Source organism: Bos indicus, chromosome 13, assembly GCF_029378745.1.
Source record: "Bos indicus isolate NIAB-ARS_2022 breed Sahiwal x Tharparkar chromosome 13, NIAB-ARS_B.indTharparkar_mat_pri_1.0, whole genome shotgun sequence".
Classification (NCBI taxonomy): domain Eukaryota; kingdom Metazoa; phylum Chordata; class Mammalia; order Artiodactyla; family Bovidae; genus Bos; species Bos indicus.
In genome coordinates, this window is record NC_091772.1 from 7,260,562 (window position 1) to 7,285,408 (window position 24,847).

General features: G+C 42.4%; 1 protein-coding gene across 2 annotated transcripts; it reads left to right on the plus strand.

Moving 5' to 3' along the window:
• NDUFAF5 (NADH:ubiquinone oxidoreductase complex assembly factor 5) lies at window positions 1-24,593 on the plus strand. 2 transcript variants are annotated; one of them, XM_019972886.2, is made up of 11 exons: window positions 1-245; window positions 2,601-2,641; window positions 5,384-5,447; window positions 8,554-8,601; window positions 9,930-10,033; window positions 10,691-10,730; window positions 13,457-13,654; window positions 17,019-17,079; window positions 23,816-23,899; window positions 24,230-24,312; window positions 24,482-24,593. In XM_019972886.2, exons 1-11 carry the CDS (start codon window positions 24-26, stop codon window positions 24,572-24,574), a joined length of 1,038 nt encoding a protein of 345 aa, XP_019828445.2. In that variant the 5' UTR covers window positions 1-23; the 3' UTR covers window positions 24,575-24,593. The 2 variants fall into 2 exon arrangements, with proteins under 2 accessions (XP_019828445.2, XP_019828447.2); XM_019972888.2 differs by lacking the exon at window positions 13,457-13,654.
• Window positions 24,594-24,847: the final 254 nt, after the last annotated feature.

Below are 24,847 nucleotides of genomic sequence, written 5' to 3' on the forward strand. Positions count from 1 at the left end.
GGCCGCGGGTGTATGCGCTGGAGATGCCTCTGCTTACCCCGCTTCGGTTCCCGTGGCGGCGGCTGCCGGCGGCAGGGGTCCCCGTGAAGAACCTCGGCCTCAGGACGGTGGCCTCTGGCGCTTCTTCCCCAAGTGGTGCCTCGCCCAAAGCCTTCAACATCTTCGATCGGGATTTGAAGAGAAAGCAAAAGAACTGGGCGGCCCGGCAGCCGGAGCCGATGAAGTTCGACTACTTGAAGGAGGAGGTGAGTCTGCGAGACGGCGCGGAGGGTGGCTCAGCGCCTTGACTTCGGGTGTCGGATCTCCGGCCAGGACCCGAACGCCCCCACCTCGCCGTGTGACCTTGAGAGGCCGCCCTGCCTGTCTGGGCCTCTGCTGTAATCGCGCGGGGGCCAGGCGCCGGTGGTTGCAAGGTGCGATTCATTCATTCATTCATGTCCTCGGCGGATAGCATTAATACTTGAGTTACAGGCGTACCTGGGGCAAAGCAAGACCGCTGCCCTCAAGAGATTTCATTCTTTTGAGAGACGAGACAGTGAACCGAAAAGGTAATTTCAGCTAATGAAGTAAGGCCAGGTAGTGAAGTGAAGTAGTAAAGTCACTGCGCTGGTCGGGGGCAGACGACGAGGCAAGAAATTAATCAAGCTGGGATCTGGGGGATGTCGGGGCGAGGCTTTGCAGGTAAAGGGGAAGACGAACCCAGAGGCCCTGAAGTCAAAAGGGCTTTGTCAAGGCCTCCAGGAAAGCTCCAGTGGGAGGTAAGGGAGTGCCTAAGTCAGGAGGGCCTTAATGGGTAAGAACTTTGGATTTTCTTCTCTATCTCAGCTGTACATTCTATGTGGTAATTTCTGGCCACATGCAGCTTTTGAGCACTTGAAATGTCCCTTTGAGATGTGCAGTAAGTGTAAAATACAGTGGGTTTCAGTGAATTAATATGGAAAAAGGATGTAAAATATTTCCTTAATATATTTTTATATTAATTACACGTTGAAACTCTATTTTGATATTTTGGGTGAAAATCAACTTCTTTACTCTTTTTAAAATGGCTACTAGAAAATCTTTGGAGAAGGGCATAGCAATCTACTTGCCTGGAGAAATCCATGGACAGAGGAGCCTGGTGAGCTGCAGTCCATGGGGTCACAAAGAGTCGGACACGACTGAGTGACTAACGCTTTCAACACTTGCACCAGAAAATCTTAAACTGCTCATGTGGCTCTGATTGTTTTTTATTGGCCAACATGGCTCTAGAGTCTAGAGGAATGGGAGGCTGTTGAATGGTTTTCAGCAGTGAAGTGATGGGATCTGATTCATCTTTTAGGAAGATTCATTAAGATGAATTAAGATCTCTGATTTATCTGTGCTGGTTTGAAAGACCTCTTCTCTTTACCCAGGTGGACTAGGGACTTGAGCCGGTTCTACTCTCTGAATAGGCAGCACAGAGCTCAGGCCTGTGTAAGTGCTTGTTCAGGGATAGACCAAAATTGAAATCAAGTGTGATGAGCTCTTTGAAGCCATTGCAGCCAACACTTACTGAGCTCCTACTCTGGGCAGAACTTTGTGGAGGTCCTGGCTAGATCAGATGACTGACTCTGTTCTCAGGGTGACACATATAAATATTTAGAAGATGTGAGTTTCCAGACACTCTCTTCCAGGAAAGGCACCTGGATTACAACTTGACTGAGGCCTCACCATTCTTTAAGACTAGAATAAATAAGATAAAGTATACGACAGTCTTTTAAAATAATAAACAAAAGGTATTCATATCAGTAACGATGCACAGAGTGGACTCCTCTGGGAAAAGACTTCTGCTGTCCCTTCTCCCTTACTCTTCCTCCCCACCTCACCTCCCAAAGAAAATACACATATATTCTGTTCTGAGCTTTCAAGTCCCAGTAGAAACTATGTGATGTTTACCAGGGAATGAGTGGAATGTGGGGAATATTAGTATCCCACATCTTTATTCCTGCTGTATGAAGTCTAGCCGAGCAAAAGGAGGCACCTGCCTTATGACCTCTTTTAAATTGGATTGGGATTGAGGAGGTTTCTTTAAATGTGGCTGACTTCTAATTTTCAGATGTTGCTCAGAAAAGTTATTTATTCATTTAGGAGTTCCACAAAATTTGTTAATAGTTAACAAATAATTAGTTTTTATTAAATGATCACTTATACATTGATCTGTAATAATCCCCAGCTAACTAATTTTTCACTTTCATGTACCTCACACTAATATCTGTGGATGATATACTTGTTATGTTTCTGTTGCCTTTTTTTTTTGAATTAGGGTATCCTGTTGCTTTTTGTCTTTGCACTCTTGCAGCACATGAAATATAAAGTCATAGATATACAGAATTTAGTCTTCTTTCCTTAAATTGACTTCTGAGGTAATTAACTCAATGTGTTTCCTTGATTATTTTTATTTATGATGTTCCTATTCAGAATTTTTAAAGTTGCTGAGGTCAAATTGAAAAAGGGATAAAGGGAACTCAACATGTTGAAATATAAGTAACCTATGGATTGTTGATTACTCGGAAAAGTGTTATTTCTCTGTTAAACATACTCATCTTTACTTTTGTACATCATTGCCTCTTGTAATCTGTCAGGTTGGAAGTCGGATTGCAGATCGAGTGTATGACATAGCCAGGTAAGTGATGACTGTCATAATAAAATACAATCAATTTCCCTGGTGGCTCAAATGGTAAAGAATCTGCCTACAATGTGGGAGACCGGGGTTGGATCCCTGGGTTGGGAAGATCCCCCGGAGAAGGGCATGGCAACCCACTCCAGTATTCTTGCCAAGAGAATCCCATGGGCAGGAGAGCCTGGTGGGTTGCAGTCCATGGGGTCACAAAGAGTCTGACATGACTAAGTGACTAACACTTTCACTTTCAACACAACTTTTGGAGACTTAAAAAGTTAAGTGCTTTCACTTGCACAGGTATCAGAACCCCAGTTAAATAATGGCTTTGCTATAGAACTGCTCTGTGATATTAGCAGATCACTTTTTGTGCTCTTCTGTGTAAAAGACATCCATTACATTAGACCAATATGGGATGAATTTATTACATTTGTCTGTGTTAAAAAAGGAAAATTTTGTAAAATCACAAACTCTTAAAATCGTATTTTAGATATATCCTGGCTACTTGAAAGAGTCATGAGGTGAATCAGTTTCATAAAATTAAAGAAAATTCTTCATTGTTGCGAAAGCCACCTTCATTTCATCTACTTCATTAGTTTCATTATTTTAAAAATCTGAAAAGTAGCTAATTCTTTGTGATATAGTCATTCATTTGCCTGGATTTTAGATCATTTGCGATTTAATAAATGAAACATTAAATTTTCCAAATCAGATTGAATTTTGTAATCTTTCTATGTCATTATACTCAGCAAAACACAAGTCTGTGGAGAAAACTGTGATTGCAGCTACAAAATCATGTCTTAAAATAACAGTTAACTCTTTGGAATTAAATTATTAAAAATACCAATCTAAAATGTCTTACACTGATCTTCTATTATTAGCAAGAATTGTCAATGCTGATCTTATGTTTATATTTTAAAACAAACAAAACAGATTATTAGATGTCTTATTTGTGCTATCTGAGGCTCACTTAATACTGTTAGAATCCATGGTAATAATATTAATAACTCCTAACTATTGTTGAACATTTGTACTGTGCTAAATACTTTACGTGCTGGATAAAATTCTCATACCAACCCATTTTATAGATGGGAAAACTGAGATCCAGCAAGATTAAATCTCTTGTCTGTGTTCACAGAGCTAGTAAATTGCAAGCCTAGAATTCTGACTCATGTCTTTGTGATTGCAAAGGCTGTGTGCTTTCCCAGGCCACACTGCCTGTGTGCACAGTCAAGACACAGGGCATTGGGTATACTAGACGTTCTCTCCCCAGTGGTTCTCCAGCTGTGTACTGGTGTTCTATATTTGTGACATAGGTTTTTAACAGAAATTACAAAGGGACTCTCAGTTCCAATAGGAAAAAATTTACTAGTGCATGAAGTTTCTTTAAAAATTGTCACAAATTTTTCATAAACCTGTGATCCACAGTTGGATGTGTAAAGTGATTTAGTATGAGACGATACGTTTGGAGGAGACAGCATAGCATAGTGGATAGGAGTTCTGGTCAGGATTCTTTCTGACTGAATTCAAGTCTGACTGCTGCTTATTAGCTGAATGACCTTGGATTGACATACTTAACTGTACACTTAGCCCACTGATTTGAACCTGGTAAGATTTCAGTAAAAGCTGTTATTTAGTTGATGGTTTATTTGGGTTTTAGTTTATCATGTTATATTTCATAGTATTTCATATAGTAATTTCTAAGTTATCTGCTGCCACAACAAATTTGAGAAATAGGGATAAGTAGTAAGTTCCTGATAGGTATGCCACATATTTTCAGGTTAATTACATTAACTTCTCTTCATTCTTTGTCTGAGTATATTATCAGATTAAAATTGTTCAGTCACTCAGTCATGTCCGACTCTTTGCAACCCCATGGACTGCAGCACGCCAGGCTTCCCTCTCTTCATCATCTCCCGGAGCTTACTCAAACTCATGTCCATTGAGTCAGTGATGCCATCCAACCATCTCATCCTCTGTTGTTCCCTTCTCCTCCCACCTTCAGGCTTTCCCAGCATCTGGGTCTTTTTCAGTGAGTCAGCTCTTTACATCAGGTGGCCAAAGTATTGGAGCTTCAGCTTCAGCATCAGTCCTTCTAATGAATATTCAGGATTGATTTCCTTTAGGATTGACTGGTTTTATCTCTTTGCAGTCCAAGGGACTCTCAAGAGTCTTTCTCCAACACCACAGCTCAAAAGCATCAGTTCTTCAGCATTCAGCCTTCTTTATGGTCCAACTCTCACATCCATATATGACCACTGGAAAAACCATAGCTTTGACTAGACGGACCTTTGTTGCCAAAGTAATGTCTCTGCTTTGTAATATGCTGTCTAGATTGGTCATAGCTTTTCTTCCAAGGAGGAAGCATCTTTTAATTTCATGGCTGCAGTCACCACCTTCAGTGATTTTGGAGCCCAAGAAAATAAAGTCTGTCTCTGTTTCCATTGTTTCCCCATCTGTTTAAGTACCTGCACTAAATCAGTGCTTCAGATCCATGTCGTGGAGCAGCCCTGTGGAAAGCCATTGGTTGGGAGGCCCTGGGAGTGGCTTGGCCGAACAGCCTTGCCATGCCCGGTGTGTTCTCTGATGGAGACACCTGGTGATGTAAGGGAGCAGGCAGATGATAGGACTTGTTTGAAAGTTGTATTCACGAGAATCTTTTTTCTTAAGAAAAATTTGTTTTTAATAATCACTTTATGGGGGCTGTATTATTATAGACAAAGCATAACTTCTGTGTCTGTTTTTCAGAGACTTCCGTCTTGCGTTGGATGTTGGTTGTGGACGAGGTTACGTAGCAGAACACTTGAATAAGGTATGTTTATTGAATGACTTAACTTAGAGAGATAAAATTGGCCAGTTTTAAAGAAAAAGTTTCTTAATTCAGTCTGTATCATATTTAGATTTTGATGACATCAGAATTGCTCATTTGTTATTTTTTAAGTGATAGAACCAAAGGTTTTATGTCTACTCCTGTGTTTTTTCTTAAATGATTTTTTCTTTGAATCCATTTTATATAGCGTTCCCACTGGTAGTTTCTCTAAGTCTATATACGATACATTGTGTGTTATTTCCACTTTGTTCAAATATTTTTTATAAATCACAGTTAAAATCACATTGACATTCATCTGGGACGTGTGATTAAGCTTTCTTTTTTAATCTATGGAAAGTATTCACTTTATCATTTGGTTAGAAACTTTTGTGTGTGATTAAGTATAAATAGTCTTTATTAATGTGTATACTATTTTATTTTTCTTTTTGTAATTCAGACCAAAAAATACTCATTAATTGTTTTAGCCTCTCTAAATAGACACTATGCTGGACACAGATCAAAGTGGGATTTCTATATCAAATCTACTTAACGAAAAAGTGTACACTTGTGCCAAGACAGGGGAGAGGTATGTGATAAGTCTCTGAAAACACTGTCATTGACAATAATAAATGCCATGGAATTGATACAGTCATTAAACTGCAACAGTAGTTAAGGGAAAGGAAAATCAGTGGAGTTCATATGACCAGAGACTTAAAGGCACAGCGTCTGACCCGAGATTTGATAGACTCTGGACTGGTGCTTGTGGCGATTGGAATGTAAGGCATGGCTGAGGGGAAGGCAGAAGTGGCAAGCTGTAGGATCAGTGATGCTTAAGGGAGGTTAGTTTGGGGATGGTGTGTAGGAGGGATTGAAGAAGACAAGAGTGTAGAGAAACAGACCAGTTAGAGGGCTGTGTCAAAGGCAAGTATAGGCGTGAGAGAGAAAGGCCAGCTGCCAGTGTGGAGACAGCAGGATATAAAGCCAGGGTGTACAGGAGACCTGGTAGAATCTACAGACCTTGCTGATAGGTAAGCTCTCGGGGCCAGTGTATAGAAAGGAATCTTCCACACTTGTATTGGAAGAAAGTAAGATAGGCGTGCACGCTATGTTGCCTCAGGGCGTCTGACTCTTTACGACCTTACGACTGTAGCCCGCCAGACTTCTCTGTCCATGAGACTCTCCAGGCAGGAATACTGGGGTGGGTTGCCATGTCCACCTCCAGGGGATCTTCCCGACCCAGGGATCGAACCCACATCTCTTATATCTCCTGCATTGGCAGTCGAGTTCTTTACCACTAGCGCCAGCTGGGACGCCCAGTAAGTAAGATGGCAAGTGCCTAAATAAGACAGTGGATTGTAAGACGAAATCCCCTGAGCCAGTTCAAACATTAGGACATTCATTGCTTAGAGGCTCTTAACTACTCAAGGATCTGGAAGCACAGCCAGGCCTCCCGAGGGTGGGGACTCTGACACATCAGAATGGAGGTCCTGCTCACATACTACATGGCTGGCTTCTCCCTCTGCCCATCCCCCGACCCCAGGGCTGACCCTGGTGTTCTTCAGTCAGAGCATGAGATGCGCATGTGAGAACCGGACTCCGAGTGTGCTGCAGCTGCCTCCTCCTGACTCATGAGCACTGGCTGATCTTTTCCCAACTCCGTGTTAGTGACGTTGTTTCAACAGCTTAAACTCAGCCATGGCGGGAGTTGTACTTTATGGAAGTTGGCAAACGCTACAAAGCAGGGCCCGCCAAAAGCCAGTTGTTATACATTTGCCAGCCTTCCCCTGAAGTCTACACACTCCTCCAAGCCTGGGAGCGGCCGCCCCATCTCCCAGTCTCTTAGTTGACATTTTCAAGTGAGAGACAAGGAGAGATGATCTGACCCACCTAGCTTTCACCCCTCGCACTGATGTGCTGGAGCTGGCTTTCTAGAGACACCATTGTGCGCCTCTCTTCCCAGTGCTCTGCTGGACAGCACTGTGTTGCTTGCATGAAACCCACCACTGTTGGGGTGGTTACACTGTGGAAATCATCAGACCTGCAGCTCAGGGCACTTTTTTCTTTTTTGAGGGCCGTAGTTAAACACGTACCACATACCAGTTGCCCTGTGGTCAGCAGCAGCCTCCAGAGAGTGGTAGGGTGTTGAGGGAAGGTAGCCTTTCCATGTTGTGGGCAGGCACCTTCTTCACGAAGTAGTCAGGGTGAAGGAGAGAGGACTGGGGTTTCTCACAGAGAAGGGAAAGCAGGGCAGAACAGTACTGAGGAGGTTTCTAGGAGCCCGTCATCAGCGCCGAGCTTCTAAGAGGTCAAGTGACGTAGGACCGAGAGCAGGGGGAACAGACGGCTGCAGCTGATGAGTCGGTTATGAGTGATTTTTATAAAGCATGTGAGTAGAGCAGTGAGGGTGGAAATAGAGCACCAAGAATCGAGGGGAACTCTGCAAGAAGGAGTGCTGTGGATTACAAACAAGACAGCCGTAAGGTGGGTAGAGGAGAGGAGTTGTAAGGTGAGGGAAGAAGCAGCAGAAGATAGAGACTGAAGACTGGAGAGGTAGTGGACGGAAGAGCAGGCTCCTGGAGAAGAGAGGGCACGGTGGAAAGTGCCCTCTGGGCAGGAAGTATCGGGATGCCCTTTGCTTTGGGAAGGAAGAAAGGATGCGTGAAACGGGAGAAACCACTGAGGCCCTCCCACGCATCTGTGTTTGTTAGGTCTTTCTTTACTCTTTGCAATCTCTTTGAATAACAAGTAAAGGCAGGAAAACCATTCCAGATCTTCTGTGTCACAAGAATGAGGACTAGCTCTTAGCGTATTATGGAAAAGTTAACACGTAAGACCTTAGCCCAGTGGAGTAAACTGAAGATGCTGATTATTCACACCTATGTTCTCTATTTTATTAAATACTGTTAAATATATTACATATATGGTTGGCTACATACATTTAATTCTATGTAACATAATATGTGTTATTAAAGGTGTTTGTGTACCATACTAATTATATGCAGAAAAATACCCTTACAGAGCTGAAAATTAATCAAATTATCACTTTTTCCTTCAGCAGTTTCAGCAGTTGTTTTGTTACTGGGTTCTGATCAACTTTATTGCATTGCAGGAAACTGTTGGAAAGTTTTTCCAAACAGACATTGCAGAAAATGCTTTGGTAGGTAGCTTTTCAGTGCTATTAATTTCTGACCTCCTGGTTTGGTTTTTAGTTCTGTACTTTTTATTATTATTTCCTTCAGAATGAAATGAGCTCTTTTTTTTTCTGATTATACTACAAATAAAGAAGAATTAAACAGTAGGGGAAATCTAAAGGGAAAGGAAAAATCACCATTAATCCCACCACTCAGGCAACTGCTGGTGACATTTTCATCTGTGTCTTTGTAGACATATAGCTGTCTCCCCATCACAGCTTTGTACAAACAGTATTATGCTGACATGCCATTCTTTGGTATCAGTGAGTGATAGGTGCACACACACATGTAGTATTCCAGTGTGGGAATATTCCAAGCTTTATTTACTAAATTTCTAGCTTCTCAATAACCAACACTGCAGTGAGCCTCTTTGTATAAAGCAACTTTCTGAGTTTGATTTATTTTTCTCCCTGGGAATATTTACTTGACAGTTACATTTACTCCACTCCCAAGAGTGGAGTATATGGATTCATTGATGTTCACCTTTCAGTTTTTAACATCCGTCTCTAGACTGCCCTTTGAACACTGAACAACAGTATTAAATGAAAGCCCTCTTTCCTCCTGCTTGTTGGCAACAGTAGGCCAGTTATTTTGTCTTTGTCAGTCTAATAGGTGGAAAGTAGAGTTTCGTCCTGTTTATTTTCATTTCTCCGATTGCTAGAGCAACCAGGTAGCTGTTGATACCTTTTGGCTGTGAGTGCTTTTTCATCTGTGACTTTTGTCAGTAATTTTGTGACGTGCCTGTCTCTTGGTCCTCTATTGGCTGTTCTTATTCTAGGTGGTTTGTAAGAACGTGTCTTCTAGGGATATTAATTTTTCTTCACGTATTTTATAAATTTTCTCCCAGACATGTTGTTTACATTGTTTATTGTTTTTTAGAAGTTTTGATCAGTTTATATTAAGTGTATCGATCTTTCCTTTTGTAGTTTCTGGTTTTTGAGTCATACTTACTTTGGCGTTTTCATCTCAGAGTCTAAAGCGTGCACCCATATTTTCCTAGTACTTTTTTTGGCTTTGATTATTCCACTGAGACTCTCAGCTTTCTGAGGTTTGGTTTGGTGTGATGTGGTCATCCCATTTGTTTTTCCAACCAGCTAGCCATTTTTTCTGGCCAGTCTTAGGTGTCACTTAAGATATACTTTTTTAGTGCTTTCTCTTTGGCTGCTTTTTTAATTTTTAAGAACTAGACACTGTCAAGTAAATATAACATGACTTATGTTTAGCAAACAATGATTGTGTTAATAATTAAGGTGTTATATAAATGTGTTTTTGAACTTTTATTTTTAACCTTTAGAAAAATGCCTTAGAAACAGAAATTCCTACTGTCAGTGTTTTAGCTGACGAAGAATTTCTTCCCTTCAGAGAAAATACGTTTGACCTGGTGGTTAGCAGTTTAAGGTTGGTAATCCATTTGTACTTAAAAAAATATATGTGTGTTAAAAATAGTATGCATGTGTGTGTGCCAAGTCGCCTCAGTCATGTCTGCCTCTGTGGGACCCCACGGACAGTAGCCCACCAGGCTCCTCTGTCCATGGGATTCTCCAGGCAAGAATACTGGAGTGGGCTGCCATGCCCTCCTTCAGGAGTTCTTCTGACTCAGGGATCGAACCCGCATCTCTTAAGTCTTCTGCATTGGCAGGTGGGCTCTTTCCCACTAGTGCCACCTGGGAAGCCCCCAAAATAGGTATGTTATGCTCTAAAGTTATAAGGTAATATTAAAGGCTTCTCCTGTGACAAAAGGAAGGTTATCCCCTAATATTTTTATTTTAAAACTTATATGAAAACAGTGAATTATTTTCCTTAAGGAATTTATTTTTTGGCCACTGCATTCAGAATCTTAGTTCCCTGACCAGAGATTGAACCCAGGCCCCCTGCATTGGAAGCATAGAGCCCTAACCACTGGACTACCAGGGAAATCCCAACAAGCAGTGAATTTTGATGTGCACTTTCAAACACCCACAGTTACACCTTCTCTGTGGCTTGCTATGTTAGTGATTCTTGTACTAATTAATTATACAGATTAAGCTAAAACAGATATGTGTTTTCGTATTTTAGTTTGCACTGGGTGAATGACCTTCCTAGAGCACTTGAACAGGTAAGAAACTTAGTGCCGTTTCTAATAGCCTGTGTTATTTTGTTTATCGTTAGCAAATTATAGATGTGCCTGTTTTTACACAGAAACTGATAGATGGTTTCTGTTTTACATTTTTGACAATGGGAAATGGAAGCAAATAAAAAATATATTATCTTCTGTGGGCTGGACACACTTGGTACCCCTTTGCCATATTAGGAAGTATATGAGTGACTCCCCACTCCCAGAGAATTCTATAAACATAATTATGGAGATGTTACTAAAGTTTTCATAAATATTTAAAACTTATTCAAAATAGTATTGCTATCGTGAGAAATTTTATGTGTGGCTTTCTTTTCTTCCTTAATTGTCTATAAATTTTTTCTGGGTAGGAACCCATCTGTACTTCACCCATGCTTTGTACTAAGACAGGGCTGATAAATGTTTGTTGATTGATATTTATCAGCAAACAGGTAAGGAAGGGGTGAGTTATGTTCAGAGGAGAGAAGGAGATCACTGTGGCTTGGAGTGGCCTAGGAAAGCTTCAAGAGGAAGAAATTTCTTGAACAGGGCCTCAAAGGACAGGTCGTATTTGGAGTGGGCATGCATTCCAGAAAGGCCGGATCCTGGGATAGATGGGAAGTATGAGCGACTGGGAAGCCCACAAGGACAGAGAGGAAGCCTGGGGGAGGAGGGGATAGTGCCAGGTGTAGATGAGGGATATCGGGACCAACATTAGAGGACTCAGTGACAGGGTGAGCAATTGGGAGTTTATTCTTTATGCGGTCCAGAGCCACTAGCGCATTTTGAAGAGGAAAGTGACATGATTAAGAAGCTGCTGGGCAGGAGAGTAACTACCGTATCTTACGCACGTACTGTTTGCCAGCCACTCTGCTCTGTTTTAAGCATGTGTGAAATAACTCTGCAAGACAGCTGCATCTTGCTAAATAGAAAACTGATGCGGAAAGTCAGTTAAGTTGAAGAGAGACTGTGTCCGTGGTCCAGGCATGAAATAAACTGAACCTAGGTGGCAGTTGTTGTTCAGTCGCTCAGTCGTGCCTGACTCTCTGCGACCCCATGGACTGTGGAGATAAAAGGAAGAGAGAGGTCTTCAGGACTCTGCAAAGTAAGAATCAACAGTCTGGTGGCTGGTTAGTGCTGAAGATTGAAGACAGTCAGGAGTGAAAGCTTGCCTTCAAGTTTTGAGTCTAGGTGACTGGAGATAATTAGTCAGAGTAGGGGAAAGAATGGTAATGATCAGATAAAGGGACTAGAAGATGGTGATTAACAGAAATATAGCAGTTGGAAAGGGGAGCTGGTTTGAGAACATGTGTCTGTGTATGTTGGATGCCGTGGGGAAGGATGGGGGTTACGTTTGCCAAGAGACAAATGTCTATGGCACCAGCAGCCAAAAGATAAATATAGGATCCTGGGAAGCTGTCCAGGCTCAAGGTAGAGACTGGGAAGTCATTCTTGTGAAATCCACAGGAACTGATAAGCCCTCTAAGGTAGAAACAAACTGATAATTTTAGGTACTTTAGTTCTATGAGAGTTTGGTGGCAAGAGAAGGAAGTAACACTGAAGGGACTGAAGGAAAAAGATTTGTACAGTCAGTTTGCTTATATACTGTTTTATATAAAATTGCTTCATAATATTTTAAATACGCATTCAAGATGTACACTTGAATTAGAGTAGCCTACCGTGATGTGGGTTCGGATTTACTTCGGAGTTCACCTTGCCCTATATGAAAGTAGAGTCAAACTAGTTACAGACGTAGTTCCAAGAGTCATTGAATAAAACATTTATGATTCTGGAATTGATCGTCACTGCTCTTTTAAGTTACCAATTAAGAATGGTTTTTGTTTTACAGCTGAAAAATAAGTTGGTTACTTCTCCTTAATTCTGTGTGTAACTAAACTAATTGATATGTTAATATTTAACTAAGATATTACTAGACATTTTAGTTGTGAGTCATCATGGCTTCCCTATAAATTAGATTTTTCTGCTTAATAAGCCACCTCAACTTTGTGTTTTAAAAAAGTAACTCACGATTTTGTAAGTTAGGGATTTGGGCCGGACTTAGGAGATGCTTCTGGGTCTGGCTTGGTTCACCCACATGTCTGACCTGGGGGTGGCTTGCCCCAGAGCTGTCAGATGGCTGCAGCTGGACTCCTGGCTGATCCCCACGTCTCCTCCTGTCATCCTTCAGCAGACCAGCTCAGGCTTGTTCACAGCGTGGCCCGTACACAGGGCCCCTAGAGAGCAGGCGGAAGCAGCAGGGCCATCAAGCCCTCGGCACTGCCGTACTGTCACTCGCTCTGCACTCTTTGGTCAGAGCAAGTCGTGGGGCTGCTCCAGATTCTCCCAGTGGGGGCTGTTACAAAGTGACATGTCTAAGGGCACAGATGCAGGGAGGACAGCGATTTCTCCAACCTACCACATCAAAAATCTTGTTCTTTCAGTGTTTCACTGATTGAAAAAGTAAGTTTTGTCTATTATTAAAAAGTTTGAAAGCATGTAACGTATCTTATAGATATTAACACTATCAGTAAATGTTTATCTGTCTTTACAATAATATCCTGCAGAGCCTTTCTGATAGTTGGTTGTCTACGTATTATTTATTAAATCATCTGGTTTTTAACTTGACAGAATAAGAATGGTAATCATGAAATACTGATTCCATGTATTTATTCTTTTAACAGTTTTGTGTCTGAAATTTTGAATCGTGTTGTTGTTTGTATTTATTACAGATTCATTATGTTTTAAAACCAGATGGCGTGTTCATTGGTGCAATGTTTGGAGGTGACACGCTCTTTGAACTCCGGTGTTCCTTACAGTTAGCGGAAACAGAGAGGGAAGGGGGCTTTTCTCCGCACGTCTCCCCTTTCACTGCTGTCAGTGACTTAGGACATCTGCTTGGGAGAGCTGGCTTTAATACTCTGACTGTGGTAACTATCAAGAGAATCGAGTAACCCATTAATCACACCTTTCAGAAATAATCTCTCTCTCTTTTTATCTTGATTAACACAAGGTAGGAATGTAAAATTTTTAGTTATTTGTTACCTAAATAAGTAACTCAAAAAGAAAAGTACCTCATTTAGCAGTGAGGCTATTTTCTAAGACCTGCTTGACCATCACACCCTTCAAATCCAGAGTTGGGTGTACCACGAGAGACAGAGCATCCCTGACGGGAAGGAAGGAGGTGTCAGGAGTGTTCACAGCACAGCCTCTCCCACCAGCTCTCAAGGAAAGTGATGTCATGTGAGGTGGAGGTGAGAGAATGTGCCTTCGTGAGGCCCAGGGTTAGATCAGGTTAGACAGGCTTAAAATTAAAATAACTTTTTAAGGAGGTGTAGTGTGAGTATATGTCATAAAATCAGCCCACCAAAATGGCTGGTCATGTCCGTCCACGCTCTGACAGAAAGCAAGGGGCGCAGACTAGCAGGGCCTCTGATGTTGGGAAGGGGCTGGGAGGGAAGGGGAGAGGCACTAGACAGGAGGTGACACAGCCCTCAGGGCGTGTGAGGAGCTCGTGCCTGGTCAGACAGCTCAGCAGGAATGTTAGGGACTCCAAGGTTGTCGCCCGTGAGGAAAAAGATGAAACTTCTATCCTGAGTCATCAAAAGAAAGCTAAATTATGTTAACAACATGCAGTTTTCTAAGTTGTAAAGTGGGTTATGTGTTCCAGAAAGATTCCCATTGGTGTATGATCTTCTCTATAGTTTATAAAATTAGAGGGTAATTTAATAATAAATTTATGCAGATTTGTTCCTGGAGACATATACATTGTCTCCAAAGTGCTATTTTAACATTGCATCCTGAATAATTTTCAAAAACTCCTATGCAAAAAAGCTTTTATATAATCAATTATGCAGGTTTATGTTGCATATAACGTTAGTATATTACTTTTATATTGCAATGGATTTTTATTTTTAAAGTGAAATCAAGTTAAATTAATATCATATATTTACACATATGACCCTCTTAATGAATTATTTTTTTAATTAGTTGCCGTTCTAAGTGAAACTCATTTCCTTTCAGAATCATTTCCAGACTAGTATATTAGGAGAAAACTGTGAATATTGTCCTTCATCTTGATTTGAATAAGACCTTTGACAAGGCTATTTTGGTGCTCTTTTGATTGAGAAGGAGATGGTGCTTTTAGTTGGTTTCATTGAAATGTTTTCACAGGGTATTGTTTAATGGTAGGCATCAGCCTAGAAGGAATTCTTTTTTTTTTTTCATCTTAAAATCTCTTTTTAAAAATAGTTTCCCAATGTAGAAAAATATATAGAAGAAATGGACTATCCAGAGATGGTCTTAATCCACGCATGTGTTTAAAAAAAAAGAAAAGAAAACCAGACAGAGAGAGAGAGTAACTTGCAGGTCTAAGATGAGCCGCTGTCTCCTGCCTTCTGACACCTCCCATCCCCGCCCCCGTCCCTCTCCACAAGGATGGCTTCTGTCAGCTGTCGTGTATGTCCTTTCAGACTTTCTTCCTCACAGATTGGAGTGCAGTTATATTGCTTAAACATACATATACAACAATATATATACTCTTTTTCTTTTTTCTATATGCATAGTCTTTTTTCCCCCAGTCAGTAGCTTGTCTTAGAGATCTTTCGCTACAAACATACACCCACCACGTTCTTTTTTTTTTGACAGCTATATAGTATTGTGGGCTTCCCTTGTGGCTCGGCTGGTAAAGAATCCACCTGCAATGCAGGAGACCTGGGTTCGATTCCTGGGTTGGGAAGATCCCCTGGAGAAGGGAAAGGCTCCCCACTCCAGTATTCTGGCCTGGAGAATCCCACGGACTGTGTAGTCCATGGGGTTGCAAAGAGTCGGACATGACTGAGTGACTGTCACTTTCACTTTTCATATAGTATTTCATTGAACAGGTACACTTTATTTAACCTTTTCTTTGTTAATGGACATTTAGATTGTTTTCAGTTTGTTTATTATATTCTTTCAAACAGTGTTGCCATGAATTTTCTTTTACACATAATCTCTGCACGTCTGTCAAATTGCTGAGTCAAAGAATCTATGCATTTCAGAGTTTGACATGTATAATTACTATCTATAAGGTAGCATTAATTGACATGCCTCATCAACAGTACATGTTAATTTCCTGCTTCTAAGTAATTCTGTGTCTCTAATGTTTAAAAAAAAAGGTAATTGGTCATTTTGTTTTACGTTTCTTTAGGAATTAAAATGGATATTTTCGATAACTGTTCTTTAGGGTTTTGTACTTGATTCTGTGCAAGATTAAGTCCAAAATTGGACAGATATTAGATAAAGCTACAGAACACAAAAAGATCTGGATGCTTCAAAAGTAGTGCCAATGTGATGAAGTTTGACTTATGTGCAGGATTTTGATATCATGGGGAAAAAAGGAAGTGTTTTATATTCAGGGTTAGTTTCCATTGTAGAAAAACTCCTACATCTGAGTGGCTAACACACAATTTTTATCAATCCCAGCCATTCTGGCTGGGCAGCTCATCTCCATCCTGTAGTTGTGCCATCTGGGCCTTGTGTCCCCTAAGGTCACTGCCCCAGACATGCCCTGGAAAAGGCTCCCTAGCTATTTATTACCTGCCTCCACCTCATTTTTCTTTTGCCAGAAGACATGTGTGGGGCTGTGAAATGTCCAGGAGTACCTGGATATTTGGGGAGCATCAGTGCTCTCTGCCACTGTCCCAACAGTGAACTCCTGTATCGAACTTGAGAAAGAGTGGGACACATTGCTCACCAGGTCACTCAAGAAATAAACTGTGTCTGTCCAGCCGTGTGTCCGTTCCTAAACTAGTCCATGGAGGTTGCTGCAGCACTGGGAGTAGGATGGAAGCATCTTGGGAGATGACCCTATTTGACTCTGGGTGTCACATTTAAAGAGAGAGAAATTAATATTGACTATGTAGAGAAAAATGAAGTTGGCATGTGTAAGGATTTTGTCTAGAAGCCTAACCCTCCCCCTAGAAAGTTACAGTGTCCTAGAAGACTTTTCAAAGACTGGAAGAAAAGGATAGTTTACAGAGTACAGAACAGACTTTATTTGTGTGAATCCCAAGGAGAGAATTAGAAACAGTTGATGGCATTATAGGAAGGTTACTGTTAAAATGGCAAGCATGTACCCTGCAATTTGAAATCTTTGTAAATCAAGTGTAAGGGAGATAATACCTGCAAAGAGGATTGCAAAGAAGGTTCCTGCTTACTGTGAGAGATCAGTCTGGGGCATTTCTGCGACTTCTTCTCTGATCTGGATCCTTGGTAATGAACGCCAAATGAAGATTCTGCTTTCTTTTTAAATAGGACACTGATGAAATTCAAGTTAACTATCCTGGGATGTTTGAATTGATGGAAGATTTACAAGGTAAGACACTTTAAGGAATTTGTAGGCCCCTTTTAAGAGTCATATTTTGCGAGCTGACTGTGCAGGCACTGGGGCCAAGCCCTGGAGATACACTGGGTAAGGAGAAAGTAGACTGTCTTGATGGAGTTTTTAATACAAGCTGGGTGCAGCCGACATGAGGCAGCAGCCACAACGATAAATGTTAAACTAGGCTTGTGGTAGGCGCTGTGCAGTAGGGGAACTTGGTGACTGCCCACGAAAGGCCAGCAGGACTATCTTGAAGGAGCTTGTGAGGATGGCAGGACACCTCAGTGACTTTCTCAAGCAGTGCTGGGCAGCTCGGATCCAGGCACAAGACAGCAAGTAGCTGGCTTACTGTAGGACTGGGGTTTGCCAGAGGGTTAGGTGGGCTAGGTCCTGGTCTGGGAGAGTCAGTGAAGTCCTGTCTGAGGAAGCGATGGCTGTGCCCTGAAAAATGAGGTGAGGCCACTGGGTGAAGCATGAAGAGCAACGTGTGCAAAGGCCCTGTTGCGGGAAAGAATATGGCGAGAACCGAAAGAGGGGCATTGTGGCTGGAATATCGGGAGTGGAAAGAAGAGAGGACTGATTAAATGGGCGGGTAGATGGGGGCCTTGTAGCCTTTGTTAAGATTGTTTGTCTTTTTTCTTAAAATGCCCCTTGAGATATTTTAATGGGGGAGGGGTCATGATGTCAGATTTTGTATCTTTAGGTGGATTGGCAGATAAATTAGTAGGGAGACGTTGCTGTAAAGCTTACTGAGAAGTGATGGTGGTTTGGACTAAGGTGGTGACAGTAGAGATGGTGAGAAGTGAATGGTTTGGATTCAGGAGACATTTAGGAGAGAAACGTGACAGTTCCTGCTGATGGATTACATGTGGGCTGATAAGGAGAGAGGCGTTTCCAGCCTGGCACTGAGTTTCTAGCTCTCACAGCCAGATAGATGGTGCCCTTCACTGATAGAGAAACAGTGGAAGACAGCCAAGTGTGAGCAGGGACAGCTCTTGAATTCATACCTGCGCATGTTGGGTGGGAAGTGCTTCTGAAATCCCCAAAGTGAGACATGAGGTAGGGGTTGAGTGTGTGGCTGTGCAGCTCGGAGGAGGCAAGTGGCCCAGGTAAACATTGTGAGTCACTGGCAATAGGTGGTATGAGAAGCAGCGGCCTGAAGTGAGAAGAGAAAGTGGCCTGGTCCGGAGCCTTTAGGAACCTAACCCGCGGTGAGTGCGTAAGAAGAGGAGGAGCCTGCAGAGACTGAGGATGTGTAGCTAGCAGGGTGCTAAGGAGAAACAGCAGAACGGGATCGTATTACCTAGACTAAGAGACCCTAAAGAGTTCAAAGCAGAGGGAGCGTCAAATGCTGCTCAGAAGCACGATGTGGACTGGAGGAAAGCCCACTGACGGAGGATGAGGAGGCTTTGGTGACCACAGGGAGCGCTCTGCTGTTGGCATGGGCTTGGTGGGAGAGGCGGAGGGAAGGGGAGTAGGTTGACGCCTATGGAGGGGGTGGCTAGGGCGGCAGGCATCCGTCTTCTCAAGAAACTTGATTATGAAGAAGAGGGGAGAGACGGCAAGGCTACAGGTGTGAGTCGGGGAGAGGAATGGGAGATGGGCTGAAGTTTTTTATTATGTTTCATCTCAAGACTTGAATTTATTAAACAGTTGATTAGAACCTAAGTGCTTCCATAGAAGAAGTGATTCTAGAAGAGAGAGGACAATTAATCAGGTCAGGTACCCGAGAAGGTGGAAGGGGATGAGATAAGAGGAGGACGGTTGCCCTTGGACAAGAGCAGACAGGCCCACATGGAAGGGAAGAGGGACGGTGCAGTGGTCATGGGTGTTTGGTTTGATAGCAGGAGGTTCCCGTCTGATGGATCAATGCTCTCCTTCAAGCAGAGTGAGACTCAAAAGGTAAGAGGTTTGCAAATGAGGAAAAGGCAATGGCATCCCACTCCAGTACTCTTGCCTGGAAAATCCCATGGACGGAGGAGCCTGGTAGGCTGCAGTCGATGGGGTCGCTAGGAGTGGGACATGACTGAGCGACTTCACTTTCACTTTTCACTTTCATGCATTGGAGAAGGAAATGGCAACCCACTCCAGTGTTCTTGCCTGGAGAATCCCAGGGACGGGGGAGCCTGTTGGGCTGCCGTCTGTGGGGTCGCACAGAGTCAGACACGACTGAAGTGACTTAGCATAGCATAGAGATTTGATATAGTCACTGTAGAGAATAGGAAGGTGAATGGATCAGGGAGAGTTATCAAATTTGAAGGACACATTTGAAGTTGGTCAGATGCATGTGTGACTTTCTCTGACAATAGCTGGCAGCTGGGGACCTGGCACAAAACACAGTTGCATCAGTCTGGCTTGGGGCTTTACTAATTGAGAGTAACAAGAAGACATAGGCAGAAGAGAATTCCAAGAGTGTAACTGAGATAACAGGGCAAAAATCTAAGCTGAAAGAAAAAGTAAGTAATAAAAGAAGGGGGAGGAGGAGCTGATGGACTGGGAGAAAGTAGAGGAGGTCAGAGGATGATCGTAGTTGAAATACATGAACACGCTTGAAGGAAGGAGGATATGGTCAGAAAATGGGACGTTTGGATTGGTGATTTTAGAAGTGAAGCAGTTACAAGTGCTGACTCATCCAGGACACGTTACAGGTGTGATGGCAGGTGGCGTGACGGAGAATCCCACGGGTCGTAAGGAGCCTCAGAAGTCTTAGAGGCCCTGGTGCTTGCCAATTATTAACCTTGAAGTCCTCCAGGATGGTGGCACCACCTGGGGTACAGAGGGAAGCTGTGCCAGGTGCCAAACCCTTCGCTCAATCAGAGGAGGGCCTGGGAGCCTGGTGTCTGACAGCGGGAGTGGGAGAGGGTGTCAGCCAGATGATCTGGGTCTTCATGGAGCATAGGCATTACCCTAGGTGTTCAGTAAAATGCACTAATTGTAACTGTACAGCTGCTTGTATTTTCAGATATTATATAAACCACAGACTAGTACCTTTTCAGCCCCTCGAAGATTGCGTCATGCCCCTTTCCAGTTGATAACCCCGCCTTCCCTCCCCCTGCTGGTTTCAGTCAGTCATATTTTGAGGAACTGTTGCCTAATATTCACCTGTAAGCGGCTTTGCCAGTGTTTGTCTTTACTGTAAAGCCTTTTACACAAATCATGTCTTTTAGTCTTTAATAAAGTTTCTTATTCTTAAGAGGATTAAGAGGAATTATCTAAAGATAACTTGTAAAACTAATGTTTATCAACATTGATAGAAACATTAACTGGTTGATTTTATATTCATTCACTTACTGTTTATTGAGCATCTACCATGTACAGCCAACTGAGCCAGTGTGGAAATAACAGTTTCTGATCATAAGGAACATATGCTCTAGTGGAGAAAGAGACACGCACAGATAGACATATGCTTTTAACTGTAAAGTGAGATAATTCTTTTTAAAAAGTGCAGGCAGAAACACAGAGAAAAATCCCTAAGTCTGCTTAGGGAATCAGGGATGCTTCTGCAGAAAAGGCAGCACCTAAGCTGAAGTGAGTTCATGCTGGAAGAAGGAAGGGGTGGGTGCCCCTCTGAGGGCCAGGCCTTGCATTCCAGGCCAAGGGAAAGGCCTGTGTAAACTCACGGAGACTCCAGAGGGGACACTCAGCCTCCACTTTCCTAACTGGGAAACTGCATTGTAATTCAGCATTGCTCAAATAGGTAGAACAGGAGGATGATGGGAAGTGATGTAGGCGGGTCCATCAGAGGCTTTTCTAGACTTTATCAGGGGAGCCCTGCAGTCTGTTGGGAGAATTTCGTGCGGAGGAGGGACAGTCAGATTGATGTGAGAGCAGGCTCACCCTCCAGCATCGTTTATGAGGCCTGTTCGTGAGGAAGGGGAGACCGGCTAGCACGGTTCACCTCTCCTGTTTTGCGTGAGGAGACTGGGCACAGGAGGAGTGACTAGCCCAAGGTGCAGTGCTTGGGTAAGTGCTAGAGCCAGGGGTTAAGCCCAGGGTCGCAGCCTCACTCACATTCTGAGATGTCGGCCACTGTCCCCCAGAGAGCCCTGAGGCAGCTGGCGGGGGAAGGAGGGTGGTCGAGGGGCGAGTGCCCGAGGGGACGCTTGGCAGACTCCCGGAGGTGCTGCTCTGCAGACTGGAAGACGGTGCTACTGTCCCTAGGGTTTTCGGCATTTTACATCATGTTACACTTTTTTCTTGATGGTGGTGGTGTTTCTCATTTAAGCTGCTATTATTCATTCACAGAAGAAAGTCCAGAACATTGACCTAATTTTGCAAAACAAGTTGCGTATCAGCTGAGGAACACATGAGAAGTTTTGGAGGCTTTCACAGTAGTTTTAAGGTAAGTTCAGTTGTTATTTTTTTAGACAATACTCGGTATTGTTCCTAGTAAACCATAATAAATTAGACCTTTTTTTTTTTAAATAAGCAATTGAACTTAACCTTAAAAACACTGTGAGAGTCTAAACAGTTACCCAAATCCTTCTGTTATCCCAAAGCCCAGAGCTGGTCAGAAGTCCCCAGATGTGTTTCCCAGGTGGTCTCCAGGAAAGGTCTACCAGGCTGTGTTATAAAGGTGTTAAAACTTGAGTTTAATAGAGCGAAAATGACTTTGCCCCAGGTTATTTAAGGGCCAGAGCTGGAATTATGATCCCAAAGACTAGACTTTGTGTGCCACATGACACTGCTTCTCAAAGGAGAAGGTTCTCATGTGAGGGAAGGGTAGGTGTCCCTAGCAACAGTTAGTAGCGCATTAGTGTCTTTGGGTTTCTGTATCGGAAATCAATGTGCCTAATAATCTTAATTAGTATATCCGTATATCGGTTCTTCGCGCTTCCCAGGTGGCACTAGTGGTCAAGAACCCACCTGCCAATGCCGGAGACGTAAGAGACGTGGGTTCGATCGCTGGGTCAGGAAGATCCCTGGAGGAGGGCGTGGCAACCCACTCCAGTATTCTTGGGCTTCCCTGGTAGCTCAGACAGTAAAGAATCCGCCTGCAATGCGAGAGACCTGGGTTCTATCCCTGGGTTTGGAAGATTCCCTGGAGGAAGGCAGAGCAACCCATTCTAGTATTTTTGCCTAGAGAATCCCCATGGACGGAGGAGCCTGGCAGGCTGCAGTCCATAGGGTCACAAAGAGGTTGGACATGACTGAAGTGACTTAGCACAGCACGATACCAGTTATGTAGAAGGCATTTAGAATTTCTGGTGCGTTAAGTATTTCCAATAAAAAAATTAAACCCTTTTTTCACTGGTGTTGCCTCTCCTGTGTAAGTCATAGCAAATGGGAAGTTAAATGAAAGCACCACTGCACCATTTATTGTCATCAGCAATAAATCCTTCCAGTACGAGTCCCGGTTTGCCTCTGGTCTCTTGTTGCAGTTGATAGTCATTACATGGGAGGTTTTTTTTTATATTGGATTGTGTAATGGGTTAAAATTTTAGTGTTGGAAGCCTTCAGAGATCATCTAGCCTGGCCACCTTGAGGCCCCAGAGCGATGGACCTAAGGTCATCTAGCTACTTCATGACTGCAAGAATAAGATCCACCCTCTTCACGTTGATTCATCTCTTGATACTAGTTTGTATAATATGTCTCTTGTTGTTAATGAATTGGGACTGTTTTACTCACAGGATATGGCACATTGCTTTTAGTATCAGAGTTTCATTATTTTAGGGAATAATAAGGACCTTTTGGGATTGGAGAAAGCAAACAGATTTACTCATTCCATCTAATTTGTTGATTGTTTTTCATAAGGCCATTGGAAACCTGGGAGATTATTACTTTTAAAAAACTAAAGAACATTGACATTGGGAATTTTATTTGTATCTCTTCTAAAAGTAGAAAAACCAAACTAAGAAACTGATTTTTGATCATATAATATATAGAGACTAAATGTAAAGGGTTTTTAATTTTGATTCTTTTAATTTTGCAAGCTAGTTTAAAATGTGGGCTTTCAAAGTAATTTCATTTGACTGTATGCATTAAAAATATTAAATATATAACATTAAATTTTAGTGAACAAGAAGATAACATAATCCTAGCTTTTAGCTATCAGTTTGAAGGAAAGAAATCTAAAAATTTCTTTTTTTAAAACATTAAGAAAAGTGCCCCTGAAGAGAATGCACATAATTGTTTCCTAATCTGGGATCAGTAAAACGTTGTAAAATCTGAAAACACGTTGTAGTTTTGGTACAACCTAATGAGTCTTCAGGCTTCCTTGGTAGCTCAGCTGGAAAAGAATCCACCTGCAACGCAGAAGACCCCAGTGCAATGAGTCTTCAAACCCCCTTGCAGATTTCACGTTCATTCTTAGATTTATGGCTTAGAAGGAGTGAGGTGTTTCGCCAATGTCCTGTCCTTCAAAGAGCCACTGAAAAGGGCGTGAAACGTGGCATCATTAGAAAGACCCTTGCCAGCTCCTGATGACTCGCGTGCAGGGCCTGTGGCCTTGCTTTGGCCCAGCTGACTTCCCATAGTCCCCTGCTGCCAAAAAAAGCGTGCTTATGGGGCTTGCCTCCTGGAATTTGACTTGTCTCACTACCCAGAAGCTCCAAGTAGCTTTGCCTGCAGGTCATTGACTATGATCTGAGAGCAAAAGGAGATTATTTATCTTACGTGACTGTCAGAGATGGGGGGACAGGTATTCCGTTGAACGAGAGAAGATTAAATCTGGGCCATTGAGCTGCTCGGGTGTTGCTGAATCATCTCAAACCTCTAGTGTGTTTTTAGGGATGGGTGAGAGTAACTGTGCTTGGAATAGAAAAGCCCTCCTGCACCGAGACACGATGCTGGCAGCTGCAGCAGTGTACCAAGGTAAGGAGGCTGCCCGTTCTCCCAGCCAGGCTCACTGACCGTCCCTGTCATCCTTATCCCCTAAAATCGCATTGTCCTTTTTAAGGCACCTTCAGATTTCTTGTCCTTCTCTCAAAACACAGATCCTGTGACTGTGTATCCTTTTCCCCCAAAGCCGTGCTTCTTTACTGTCAGCTTCTCAGTGTTGAGGATTTTTTCACAAGAGCCTTTCTCAGAATCCCATGAGTATTCTAATATTCATTTCTCTTTGGAGAACATACTTTTTTTGAATAGATTTTTTTTTTCCTACTTGCATTTTTTTCAGACTGTAACCGTGATTTGTTTTTATAGAAATGTACAGAAATGAGGATGGTTCTGTGCCTGCCACATATCAGGTCTATTACATGATAGGATGGAAATATCATGATTCACAGGTATTAATATTGATCACTTTTCTTCCTGGGTTGATGTTTCCATTTTCTTTTTATTTATTTACTTAGGGTGGGGGATTTTTTTTTTTTTTTTAATATAAGACAGCATTAAAGGGTTTAATTAGAGCTATAGGTACGTATTCGTAACATCCTTCCTGTTTATTATTTTCAGGCGAGACCAGCTGAAAGAGGTTCGGCAACAGTATCGTTTGGAGAGCTCGGAAAAATAAACGATCTTATGTCACAAGGGAAGAAGTCACAATAAATATTTTATTCAATGTTAATGTAGTCCAGACTTCTCATCAGTGATTGGTAACTTTCATATCTAAAATTACTGCATTCTGAAGCAAGAAGCAATATATAAGCTATTTACCATCAGATTTTTCTAATAATTAGAATCGCCTGATACTCCATCTATATTTAGTAGTGATTTCAATTTCACATGTTTTCTATTTTAATATGGATATTATTATCTAGTAATTTGAGAGACTTGTTTGCAGAATCAGCCTAAAAGCAAGAAGGTATCTCTGAAAAATCC